Source organism: Balaenoptera borealis, assembly GCF_965194805.1.
Source record: "Balaenoptera borealis genome assembly, chromosome: 5".
Classification (NCBI taxonomy): Eukaryota; Metazoa; Chordata; class Mammalia; order Artiodactyla; family Balaenopteridae; genus Balaenoptera; species Balaenoptera borealis.
In genome coordinates, this window is record NC_138862.1 from 138,365,262 (window position 1) to 138,378,805 (window position 13,544).

Here is a 13,544-nt window from a genome sequence, read left to right on the forward strand (position 1 = left end):
TGGTTAAAAACATGGGTTTTAGGGGATGACAGGCCAGTAAGTAGTGATTGTGACACTCACTATCTGCGTGATCTTAAGTTGTTTAAATCCTTTTCTAGGCTTCAAGTCCTTCATTTGTAAATTGGGGACTATAATAGTATCTATGTTGAACTATTTTGTGAAGATTAAACGAAATCATACAGGTGAAGTTTCAGGTGAAGATTAAACGAAATCATACAGGTGAAGCACCTCATAGGTATTCATATATAATTGGGCTTTAAAAAAAAGTGAGAACCAAGGTAGACATTCAGATATATGTATGCACCAGGCCAACTTGGAAACAGCAAGAAGAATCATTGGAACTTAGCTGTAATCCAGGAAACTGGCTGGGATTGGCAGAAAAACACTTCTGAGAGCCACTTGGAAGCCCATCGGTACGGCTGGCCCTGTGGAAAATGGATCTGCATTGGTACCCAAATCTAAGCCCAACTGAGAGGTCACCACAGCCTCCGAGACATGTCCTGCTTGTTTAGATATTCCTAACTTACTTCCAGGTAAAGATGGCAATGTAAGCACAGGAACCTTCCAAATTCCTATTAAAGCATCAAAGGGAACACAAGAATTGGGAACTCCTGCATCATTGCCGGGAGGTAGAGAAGAACACTTTTCACATGTAGAAATGTCAAGTACGTTTTTTGCCAATGGAACCTTATCTATGAAAGACACTAGGACTCACTCATTGAGAAAGTGGTACAGGCTTGAGAGGAAAAAAGTGAAGGAGATCTTGAAGGCATTTTAATAATACCCTGAAATATAGGGTCCATGGTGGGAGGGCGTGACAGGCTTGGGACTAGCAGGGCACTTCTCCCTTACAGGTCCTAAGAACCTGAGGGCAGCCACTGCTTGGGGCCAGGCCCTTGTGGTTGCACCATATGGCCAGTAGTTGGGCTATGCAATGGAGGATTTGCCACAAAGTCAAAAGTTTCTTTTTCAGCCTACTTTGTGGTAGCAAAAAGAACTAGGTCAGGTCATTCCAGATCTGGCACCTGGCACAATGGCTTAGCCATCCACAGAGGAAGTTTGACCTCGGCTCACATAATGTTAGAATAAATCTCCCATCAGGATGTTTAATTACTGAATGGGTAAAATGTCATATAGCATAAGATCTAAAAGAGGATTAGAACAAAAACCAAGTAAACTTTGATGGGATCTAAGAAAAATCTATTCAGTGTTTTACAGAGAAATAACAGGCAAGATAAAATAGTCATCATTCAGGGATGAATAAACAGGTAAAATAGAACCTCATTATGAGGCATATGACAAATTTTGTAACTTTAAGAAATGAAAATATAGGACTCAGGAGGCAGAGGAAGAGTGTACTTTTGAAAAAGATTTACTACAGGAAATCGGAATAAATTTTAAACAGCATATGCTTTGTAATCTAAATAACATCCAAGGACCCCATGAAGCAGGAGATGAAAAATGAGAGAAGAAAATATATTGAGGTGAGAAGGAAGCTGGTTAAGAACCTAGAATACAGAGTAAGATGAAAGAAGGAAAAATGTTATAAAACTGAATATGAAATATCAAAATGGAAAATGCATTAGAAGCAATAAAGTGCTTAATGGGCAATGTTTATAGTGAAATCAGTAATATAGAGGACAGATTTGAAGCACTCTTCCAGAATTAAAAGAAAATGAATTTGAGATAAAAAAAATATTATGAAAAGAGATGATAGAGTCAGAGTGCAGAGAGTGGAAATCCAACAAGAAGAAAACTAGTGCTGCCAAAGGAGACACCTGAACAAATAGAAAAATAGCAATGTTATATATATATATATATATATATATATATTTAGAGTTAAAGAAAATAACTTCCTGAACTTAAGTAAGTAAATATTCAGATCAAGTGAGCTTGATGAATACTAGACAAAATTAATATAAAGAGACGAGTTTCTATGGAAGTTTGAAATTTTAATTTTTCATAAAAAGAATTCTGGAAGGCAGGAAAAAACAAAAGAAAATAATCAGGACCAGAACTTAATAAAGCAACATCTTCAGAGGCCCAATTTACTAAGATCTAAGAATGCTAAATCTGGACACATTCACATTTGAAGTCAATAAAAAAGCATTCTCTGATACCAAGTGTCGAAAACTAAATTAATGAAGTCGTCTTCATGAAAGAAAAATCAAAGTTTTCCAGACAATTTTCATAAAATGAGTCCGGTTTTAAAAACATCCTGTACAAGGAAGATGTACAGGACTTAAAAGGACTGGCAGTAAGTAGTGAAATATTTTAATGTGGGATCAAGTCTAAATTGTTGCAAATACACTGTAGCTACAACAGAGATTGGAAACTTCACCTTGAATCCTTGAAAGAGAAAATATAGCATGTAAATAATAATACTTAGCAAATAAGAAGTTGGGTCTAAATCCCTAGGTAGTGGAGGAGACCTCGAGGAAAGAACGGAGGGCTATTGTCTTTATTGTGCAAAGGAGGGAAAGTGGTAGACACTGATTCTTTCCCCTTGATGTGGACAGAGAAATACAGTTGCTTATTTTTTAGAGGTAAACTTGAGCAAAAGTAAAAGTAGGATGTATACTTGTACATCAGAAAAGAGAAAAGAGAAAAGAAAACTTGAATGATAGAGTCAAAGATAAAGATCAAAAGAAAGAGCAAAGAAACTGAAACAAAATGTAAATCAATTTGAGTAAGCACAAACATATAATTTACGACAAATATGATAACTTTATCATATTAAATGGCAAAAACCAGGTCATAATCTGCAACAGCTGTCTATCAAAGATACCTAAGAAAGATAAACACAAGAAAATTGAAAGTATAAGATTGTATTAAGATATAAAAGAACTACTCTCCCCAACTAACAGTTGGAATTACAATCATATAAGATGAAGTAGATTTTCAAGGAAAAAAATTTAAATGTCTCATAGATAATCTTTTTTTTTTCAGGGTTGATAGGAAGATCCCAAATTAAAATGTATCAGGATTCAACTTTCATGTGCCAAATAACAGAGTATATAATAAGCATAAAGCAAAAACTGTTAGAATTTGAAAGAGGAATTGACAGCAATGGATGCACAGTAAGAAAAGGAAGCACTTTTCTGCTCTTAAGAGTTAAAATAGGCAATAGACAAAGAAATGGAGTATCTGATTATATCATCAATTGAGTCAATTTGAAAATACACATGGAAATGTAATAACCTCAAATATAAGATATATTCCCTTTTTAAATATTTGGAAACACTTAAAATTTTATATATATTTGATCACAAAGAAAACCTCAGAATTTTCTAAAAGGCAGATCTATACAGACCATATTCTTTGATCAAAATGCAACAAAATTAATAGTTGAACAATACTAATTTTTTAAAAATTTCCCAAGCTTTTGATGTAAAGAAACAAAACAATATTCTTCTGGGTCAAATAGGAGATTCAAAGTGTAATTACAAAATACTTAGAAAATTATAATTATAAGAACACTACATATTCAAACCTGTGGTATTTAGTCAAAGCTATAATCAGGCAAAAAACATACTTTTACTATTTTTAAATAATAAAAGAAACAAATGAATTAAGCCATTAACTTGAGAAGCTAAGAGCAAAACAAAGCATGACTAAGGGGAAAAAAAAGAAAAAATGATTACAGATGAAAGCAGAAATTAAAATTTGTAAACAAAAAGGAATAGAATAGAGAAATAAATCTGAGTGGTTCTTTAGAAAAAAGCAGACAATAAATAGAACAAAAAGAATAAAATATACAAACCTCTATTCTAATCAAAGAAAAATAAGAGATGAGGAAAAAATTAGGGATAAGAAAGGAAGTGTCATCTTAGACATGAAAACATCTGAAAATCTTGATTTAAAGAATTATTCTCATGCTTATCAAACATAAATTTTAACTGCTGAAGAAGCAGGAAACATTCTTAAGAAGAAACTGAAAAACAGAAGGAAATATTTACCTATTCAGAGGATTTAAAGCAAAATTATTTCAAAATTTAAAGAACAAATAATTTTCTGACTTATTAACTCTTCAAGGACATTAAAATATGTGGGAAAAAAATCCCAGTTCAAGACCTGGCAAAATTCTAACACCGAAAATTTATAAAACTAACACAAAAGAGAAAATGACAAAGTAACCTCACAAATATTGAGATTTAGATGCCAAAATCTAAAATGCAATATTACATTTACCCAGCTGTTTGTGAAATAATGAAACAAACCCTAACAGGTTTTCTTTCAAGAATGCAAAGATAATTCAATATTATGAATTAATTAATATAATTTTCAAATCCATATGTCATGGAAGAAAAATAAAGCGATTATTCCAAAATATGTCAAAAACTATTTTGCAAAAAATGCAACATACATTTTTAGTAAAAGCACCTGATAACTAGGACCAGAATAGGAATGAAATCTTCTTTCTCAAGTTGGTGCAGATTATTTATCTCAATGTGTGATTATCTAACAATAAAACTCTAGGAACATTGACTTTAAAAGAAGAAAAAAATACAAGGATGTTCTTTATTATAAATACTACTCGAGATTGTGCTGCAATTTCTAACCCATGAAAGAAGATCAGGCACAGAGGGAAAAGGATTAGTGATATTGATGAGGAAGAGGAAAATAGTACTATTTACTCATATTATGATGGTCTATCCTGAAGTCTGAAAACCAGGAAAAATATCAGTTAAAAATGAAAAGCCTGGTAGTCTGGGATCCTGCTCTGCCCAACCGACGGATGATGGGGTCTCTGGGCGCCCGGCATGGCCTGGGGTGGCTGATGGGCCTCTACTTCCTGTCCCACGTCCCCATCACCCTGCTCGTGGACCTGCAGGCAGGGCTGCCTCGTGATCTCTACCCGGTGGAGCTGAGAAACCTGCGGCAGTGCTATACTGAGGAGTTCAAAGACCCCCTGCTACACAACCCCCCTGTGTGGTTTAAGTCCTTCCTGTTTTGCGAGCTTGTGTTTCAGTTGCCTTTCTTTCTCATCCCAACATATGTCTTCTTCAACGTGTCCCCATGACGGATGCTTTTAAAAAGAACGTGGTCATACCAGTGTTCATGGAGGCTGCAGGTGGATCTGCACCCCTGCAATCATCTACTCGGTTCACACCATGACAACTCTGATTCCAATCCTCTCCACGTTTCTACTCCAGGATTTCTCCAAAGCCAGTTGTTTCAGAGGACAAGGACCTAAGACTTTCCATGAACGACTATTCCATATATCTGTCTACATCACCTACTTTCTCATCCCTATTATAATTCTGCTTTTCATGTTGTGGAACCCCTACTACAAGTCTGAGGAGAAAAGAAAGAAAAAATGAGGAAAAATAACCCTGGGTCCAGGGGAGAGGTGACCACGGGGGATTTTCCTGTTGGACCCAGTACCAGGAAAATGCTCAGAAAAAAAAAAAAATACCATGTTTTCAGTAGTATTTGAAACACACCAGCAGCAGCACACATGACCAAGATACTGGCAGGAGGCACATCAAACCCTCACTTTCCAAGGGTACTGGTGCAAACAGACCGATCACCTGAGGATGAACAGAGGGGTGGGGGCTAGTTTATAGGGAAGTGGTACCAAAGGCCTCACTGTGTGCCCAAGTGCCATTGCAGGATTACTAAAGGCAGTACCGACCAGAAACTAGATAAACTTCCAAGCAACATGGCCTACCTGGCATGTTTATGAGTCATTTGACCCACAGTATACATGTGACTAACACTTTGACTCATGATTCTCTACAGCATATCACTGGGATGTCTCAGGCCATTTTTAAGTTTGAAGTTATGCCTCTGTAATATTCATTAAAAATTGTTTCCTTGCCCCAACCCCTAGGTGGGGGTGAGATATTCTGTAAGAGGTTTAAACTTAGTTTTCCTTAAGGTTCACCCTTGGCATGACTGTCAGTCAGAAATGGGTCAGATTGGAAGGTGTATTGTTTCTATCTTAAACAGGTCGTCCCAGGAGAAGAGATTTTTTAATGTCTCCTTGTTTATCCTCTTTCCAAGCCTTAGTCTTCTATTACTTTTTACAGACCACCTAACATAAGTTCCTTTACTCTGAGGTCTGGTGTCTCAAACCTGAGCTGGAGGTGTGCCTCTTACTGGATAACTTCATGCTACCTAGTAGTTTAATAATTCCTTCCTGCCTTGTTGTCAGTCAAAGGTAGTGGGTGTGGGGAGCTGGACATGACAGGTCCAGTGTGTGCATATAGGGTCTCTTCACATTAGTACTTGGTATTCTGCTAGCTTTCTCTAAATTCATTCTCAAGGCCAACTCAAAAAAAAAAAAAAATGGCTTGTGAACACACAAGGAAAATGGTAGATGCTGGTCCTGGTTAGTTCCCCCTTTTTGCCTGTTTTGCTTACAAGACCTAATGGTTTGATTGTTGGGAGTATCGTCTGACTCCTGTGTCTGGTCAAAATAAATGTAGCTGCTGACCAAAAAAAAAAACAAAACAAATGAAAAGCCTTATTGAACAATTTCTGTCTAAGTGACCAATCATAAACCAAATATACAAAAATCAATTGGTTTTATATACACAAGCAATAAATAATTAGAAGAGTTGATTTAAACATCTCACTCATAATGAAATGAATACATTATCTAGGAATATATTTAATAAGGAATGTTGAAGACCCACAGGAAGAAAACTGCAAAATTTATTACAGATTTAAAAGAAGACTTGAATAAATGGAGAGAAGCACTATACTTTGCTCCAGTTTCTTTACTGAGAACTTGTAAAACTGTCAGTTTTGAATGGGGCCCAGGGCAACATAATCTGGTTCCACTCAGGAATGTAGATGCAAAAATCCTAAGCAAAGCAATATCAAATCAAGTCCTGCAGCATACTGAAAGAGTAACACACCTAGAGTAAATAGGGTTTATCCTAAGAATGCAAAGATTGCTCAACTTCAGGGCAGAAAACTTTCCGGTCTTGTTCTTGTTTATATTCCTGGGATTTATCATAGTTCTTGGCACATAAATAATAGGTGCTCAATAAATATGTGTTGGCTGAATGAACCTTATGTCATCTTTTGTTTTGTTACATTAATGGATTAAAGGAGAAAATCTACATAATGTCTTAACAGTTGTCTGAAAAAAGCATTTGATAAAATTCAAGATCCACTTTTCATCAAATGCTGAGTTAGAAACAGAGTGAGCTTTTTTATCTTGCTAAAGTTTTCTACTAGAAACATACAGCAAGTGTCATACTTGATAATAAAACGTTTAGGAGCAAGAAAAGTGTGCTTACTGTCACCTCAACTTGTCAAAACTTTATTGGAAGTCGTAGTTAATGAATTAATCAGAAAAATAAGAATGATGAATTGGGGGGGAGAACAAAGAGACAAAATATTTATTATTTGTAGATGATATAATTTTTTGCTCAGACACCCAGAGGATCAAGTGACAACTGGTAAGTAAAGAGATTGTCTCCAAGGTCAACACACAGAAATCTGTGGCTTTTCCACATTCTAGCAATAACTGAATAAAACTTTGATAATCGTCCCATTCACAATTGTAACAAAATAATTAGGTTTTTAGGAATGAAACAGAGAGAAATATGCCAGGACCTAGATGAAAAAATATTATAAAACTTAATGGAAAACTTGAGTAAATGAAGAAGAGACCACGTTTCTGGGTTGTAAAGATATCACTTCTCTATAAATTCAATTAAGTCTTAATAAAAAAAAACACATAGGAATTGTTTTTTTGAAAGGAACTCAATAAGCCACACTTCCAAACTTTGGAAGAGAAAATAAAAGAAAAGCCAAGATGTTTTTGAGAAAGAGGAACCAAGAGGGGCAATTTGCCCTGCCAAACATGAAAATAAACTATAATCGATAGTAACTAAATACATATTAGTTGGGAACTGAGAATCAATCAATAGACCAAAAAGAAAAGGAAATCTAGACGCCTACCACACCAAGTCACTAAGAGAAAAGTCCATATACATTAAAAAAATAAATAACTGATGTTTAAAGAAACATTTTTAAATATAGAGGCCAAAGATAATGTTTATATAACTTTGGCATGGAGGCCTTCATAGGCAAGATATAAAATCCAAAAGACATGAAGTAACAGATGGACAGATTTGCCCACATAAAAATCAAAATCTTCTGTATAATAAAAAGCAATATGAAGCTTAAAAGCAGGTTTAGTGTAAAATAGATAGCTAGTGGGAAACAGCCGCATAGCACAGGGAAATCAGCTTGGTGCTTTGTGACCACCTAGAGGGGTGGGATAGGGAGGGTGGGAGGGAGATGCAAGAGGGAGGGGATATGGGGATAGATGTATATGTATAGCTGATTCACTTTGTCATACAGCAGAAACTAACACACCATTGTAAAGCAATTATACTCCAATAAAGATGTTTTAAAAAAAGCAGGTTTAAACTAAAGCTGTTTTTGCTCCATATTTAAGAGATAAAGGATTCATAATTAGACTAAAGTAGTCACACCTTTAGTTAAGGAAGACAACCAATTTTTAAATGCGCAAAGAATAACAATAAACAATTCACTGAAAAGGAGTTATAATTGGTTCCTGAAGATGTTTAACCTCATTAATAATTGGGGGAAATGTGAATTAAAATAAGAGAGTTTTGCTCGCAGAACATCGACTCAAGTGTCAGTGAGGGTCAGGGGACAGGCATTTTCCTGTGCTACTGATGGGAGTGTCAGTTGTTGAAGACAATGTGGCACTATTAGAATTAAAACTACAGTTCTCCCCAATTATACTTCTCGCGCTTTCTATTAAGAGAAAGTATACATGTGCACTTATACGTTGTTGGAAATAGCAAAATATTGGAAACATTGTATGTATCCAACAATATGAATCACTTCAAGTACTATATATCTGTATGCAAAGATAAAAAGGAATACGATGTGGGCAGAGAAAAAGAATTATATAGACCTGTATATATGGACATATAAAGCAAGACATTGTTACGTAAACATAACCTCCATCTGCTTTAGGACTTTGTTCATCCTGAATCCTCAATATCTTAAACAATGCTTGGCATAAGTTCTCAATTAAAAATATCTTGAATAAATGAGTGTGAAAAAAAGCAAGTGTATGAACAATTTAAATATAATGGTCCTATTAATATTTAAAACAGAATATGAACAATGTTTAAAAGTATAGAAAAGGGACTGAAAATGTAACAGCAAACATTTTTAGTACTTACTTCTAGGAGTCAAGTTTAGAAGTTGTCAGTGAAGGAGAACATCTCAATTGTCCTTTTCTGTGTAACAAACCCCTCAAAATCAGGGACCTAAAACAACAACCATTTTATCATTCTCTCTGATTCTGTGGATCACGAATTTAGAACACAACAGCGATAGCTTGTGTCTGGGCTACAATATCTGAAGCCTCAGCTGGGCAGACTCAAAGGGCAGAGGGTATTTCAAAAGACAGAGGCTGGATGTCTGGAGACTTCTCACTCACACGTCAGTGTCCAGGTTAGAATGGCTCAAAGGCTGCTCATCTGGGACTGTCAACTGCAGTGACTTCTGCATGGGCTGGGGCTTCTGCACAGCATGGTGGCTTCAGACTTTTGGACTTTGGACTTTTTCTGTAATGACTTAGGTCTCCAAGAGCAAATATTCCCATGAACAAAATAGAAGGTGTAAGACCTTTTATGACCTAGCCTTCGCGGGCACCCAGCCTCACTTCTGCTGTATTCTATTGGTTGAAGCATTCACAAGTCCACCCAGACTCAAGGGGAGGAGATACAAGCTCTACCTTTCAGTGGGAAGAGTGGTAAAGAATCACCAGAGAGGGAAAATGCTTATTTTTTATTAATCTTTTTTTTTAAATAGTCATCGCTTTAATTTGAGAATTTGTTCATGGCAGTAAAAGAGGTAAAAACACAGAATCTGGAACCAGAAGACCCTAGTTCAAATCCTAGCTCTTCCATTTAATAGCTGACTGACCTTGGGCAAACACTTAGCCTCTCTGTTTCTTTCTATGTAAAATTAGAGATGATTACAACATCTGCTTCATGACTATTGTGAAGATTTTGTGCATCAATGCATATAAAAGTCTTTAGAACAAAGTCGGACATATTGTATTAGGCATAACTATTACTTGAGTATAACAGTTTTTAAATGGAACCTGCATAAGAATTGGTCTTTTTAAAATTTATCAGTAATAAGAGATAAGGCTTCATATTCATTGGATCCCTAACCCTCAGCTAAACTTAAAATCTTCTGTTCTAGCTGTGTAAGAAATCACTGCAAAAACTGTAGTCTGAGCTTCCTCACAACATGGCAGCCTTGTGCTTCTTACATAACGGTTCAGGACCCCAGAGATGAGTGTCTCAAATTAAACCGGTGGACACTGAATGGCTTTCTACCTTGACCTAACATCTGAAGACAGCTGTCTCTTCTGCCATCCTCTATTGGTCAGCCAATCTCTAAGGTTGGTCAGATTTTAGGGGAATACTCTCTTTAGGAGGAATGTCAAAAAATTTGAAGATATGTTTTAAAATTTCTGTGTCCTCTCCCTCCAGGATAGCATATTTGTATAGGAACAGTTTCAGGTGTGAGACATCCCCTGGGTTTGAATACCATCTTTGTCACTTGCTAGTTAGAATTGTTATGGCTGTTTAATAAATTAACACATGTAAGATACTTGGTATATACCAAATTAAGTGTTTAGTAAAACTTAGCTGCGTTGCTTTGGCTAAAAATAAAGGGTTTGTTTCTATGGCCAGATGGATATATCTTGGGCTGTTATGCTATAGACCAGAAAACTTCAAAAAATAAACAGTAGGTAAATTCATATTATGTATGAGTATAGAGTGGCAAAAAAATTCCTGGGTCTTCTTCATTTTCTTTGAAAGCACAAAAAGTGCATGTGTCTGCCCAAAGAAGTCTCCACAATGCATATTCCAAACAGGGTGAATGTCTAGTTTCCAACTTTTAGGGTAGTCTAGTTTCAAGCAAAAAAAGAAGTCTCTGTCAGAGTTGAATATACACCTCCTCTTTCTCTTTCTAATCACCTTAGCTTTGTGGCACAGATCTAGAAAATTCGACACTTATAGAAACCCTTCTCAGGATTCACCATACAATTCTCTTTTCCCATGCCTAGATGGTGAGCAAGGGCTCATAAAATGCATATCACATCATTATATTATGTTTAAACATTTTTATTTCTCCAGAGAATTTAAAATATACGAACATGTGACTCTGTGAGGATATGATCCAAAAAAGATTATAAATACAGCCATAAATGTCAAAGTTCCTAAAACATTCCGCTGGCTCTATCTTCAGAAGAAAGTGTTTACACAGGGAGCACACGCCAGCATGTTTTATTATTGTTATTGTGGGCATTAAATGTTACAAATGCAATCTGTTTGACATACACATAAAGGATGGTCTCCACAAACCTTTAAGAATCACCTCTAGGGGCTTCCCTGGTGGCGCAGTGGTTGAGAATCTCTCTGCCAATGCAGGGGACACGGGTTTGAGCCCTGGTCTGGGAAGATCGCACATGCCGCGGAACAACTGGGCCCGTGAGCCACAACTACTGAGCCTGCGCGTCTGGAGCCTGTGCTCTGCAACAAGAGAGGCCGCGATAATGAGAGGCCCGCGCACCGCGATGAAGAGTGGCCCCCACTTGCTGCAACTAGAGAAAGCCCTAGCACAGAAACGAAGACCAAACACAGCCATAAATAAATTAATTAATTAAATTTTTAAAAAAAAGAAAAAAAATCACCTCTCTGTGGAGCTGATCGGCAGGAACAGTTAGGTAAGTCATGGGCAGCAGGCACTGCAGAGCAAGCAAGGTATTGCCATCACTAGGAGACAACTAGGAATTCCTCTTCAGGTTTTATCTTAATCAATGTTCAGTTTCAAAATTGTGTTTGTTTCACCTGTAGATTTTTCCTGGAAAGTATGATACGGTAAGTGGTTAATCATCACTTGCTTTCCTGTTTGACCCATTCAGGATAATCAAGATATCTTTTCTTAAAAAAAAAAAAAAAAAAAAAAAAGATAGGAAAGGAAGAAGGAAGGAAGGAGGAGAAAGGGGAGGGAAAGGAAGAGTACAAAAGGAGGTAGGAAGGGAGATGGAGATGGAAGGAGGGAGATGGAGATGGAAGGAGGGAGATGGAGATGGAAGGAGGGAGATGGAGATGGAGGTGGAGGTGGAGATAGAGGTGGGGATGGAGATGGAGGTGGAGATGGAGGTGGAGATAGAGATGGAGGTGGAGATGGTGATGGAGATGGAGGTGGAGGTGGAGATGGAGGAAGATGCAGATGGAGGGAGATGGAGGTGGAGGGAGGAAAAAGAAGGAGGTGCCTTCCAGTCTAGACTTGCCATATGTAGAGGGTCTCTTTCCTTTCTGGTTTCTCTTACTCTTCAGTGAGTCAGCAGTAAATTTTATCTTGTCAGGCCCCTCCTCCTTTGAAAGGAAACTACTCCACTCTCACTCCTGCTGCCTTCCTGCTTTGTACCATCCCCTTCCCTAACTACATCTCAACACCAGTGTCTCTAGAGCTGCGCTCTCCAGTAGAAATATAACATGAGTCACAAATGGGAGCCCCATGTGTAATTTTACATTTTCAAGTAGTCACATTAAGAAAAGTTAGAAGAAATAGGTGAAATTCATTTGAATAATACATTTTATTCAAGCCAATATATCTAAAATATTATCATATCAACATGTCATCAATATGAAAATGAAATACTTTACATTCTTTTTTTTATACTGACTTTCTGAAATCCAATGTGTATTTCACACATATAGCTCATCTCAATGAGAACTAGTCACATTTCTCTTGTATCCTAGCCTTCTTATTGCTTCCTATTCATCCATAAAATAATCCTCCCTTAACTTGACCCAGCTTGGGTTGGGCTCTGCTTCTTCAAATGAAGCCGAATACAACAGCCAGTAGAGTGTTTGGTCACAGTGTTTATTGCTTATTTTGTGTCTTAAGGAATTATTTGGTATGGCACCAGACTATTTTTCTTCAGTCATGTGCCATTGGAGATGTTTGGGATTATTTGTGCTTTATGGGATGATAGGGTTTACCTTTATCTTCCTATCATGTACCCTTTTCTATTTGATGTTACCTTATGTTTGCAACAATACTGGTACAATGCTTCCATCTGGCAATTGAGAGAGTTCCTCTTAACAATACCCTTTGAGACTATTATTAACATTGTTAACATTAAATGTCCTGGCGAGGGGCTATCTCTGATACTGTATAATTTCATTAATTTAAATCCAAGTAAAGATCTAATTTTCCAATGCATCTCAGCCATTTATTAGCCCTAGCTTTCTTGGTGATTAACTTTGATGACAATAGCATTTCACACGATGTTCAAACATAATGTTCTGCTTCTTATACTAGAGTGGGGTTATCTTTTGGTAAACGTTTTACTCTGGAGCTGTTTAGAGAAACCACAAATCTACGAGTTAAAGATCCAAGCCTCAGTTTACCTATTAATTAAAGGAAGAGTTTCTTGACTGTAACGTGTCGAAAACAACAAATCTTAATTATACTTATGAGTGGTGTATGAATGCAACATGACA

At 36.6% G+C, this 13,544-nt stretch overlaps 1 protein-coding gene and 1 long non-coding RNA gene across 2 annotated transcripts; both read left to right on the forward strand.

The window, feature by feature from the left end:
• The first annotated feature begins 200 nt into the window (after window positions 1-200).
• Window positions 201-11,718, forward strand: LOC309629116 (sigma intracellular receptor 2-like). The gene is made up of 2 exons (XM_082392856.1): window positions 201-5,013; window positions 5,057-11,718. Exons 1-2 carry the CDS (start codon window positions 4,694-4,696, stop codon window positions 5,322-5,324), a joined length of 588 nt encoding a protein of 195 aa, XP_082248982.1. The 5' UTR covers window positions 201-4,693; the 3' UTR covers window positions 5,325-11,718.
• A 390-nt stretch (window positions 11,719-12,108) lies between these two features.
• On the forward strand, window positions 12,109-13,211 carry LOC309629149. The gene is made up of 2 exons (XR_014244893.1): window positions 12,109-12,182; window positions 12,243-13,211. It is a non-coding gene; the product is annotated as an uncharacterized lncRNA (long non-coding RNA).
• Window positions 13,212-13,544: the final 333 nt, after the last annotated feature.

Coding starts and splice junctions, on each gene's coding strand:
- LOC309629116 (XM_082392856.1), top strand. CDS start 4,694: ATGAAAAGCCTGGTAGTCTGGGATCCTGCTCTGCCCAACCGACGGATG. Junction 5,014..5,056: donor ACATATGTCTTCTTCAACGT/GTCCCCATGACG, acceptor TGGTCATACCAG/TGTTCATGGAGGCTGCAGGT.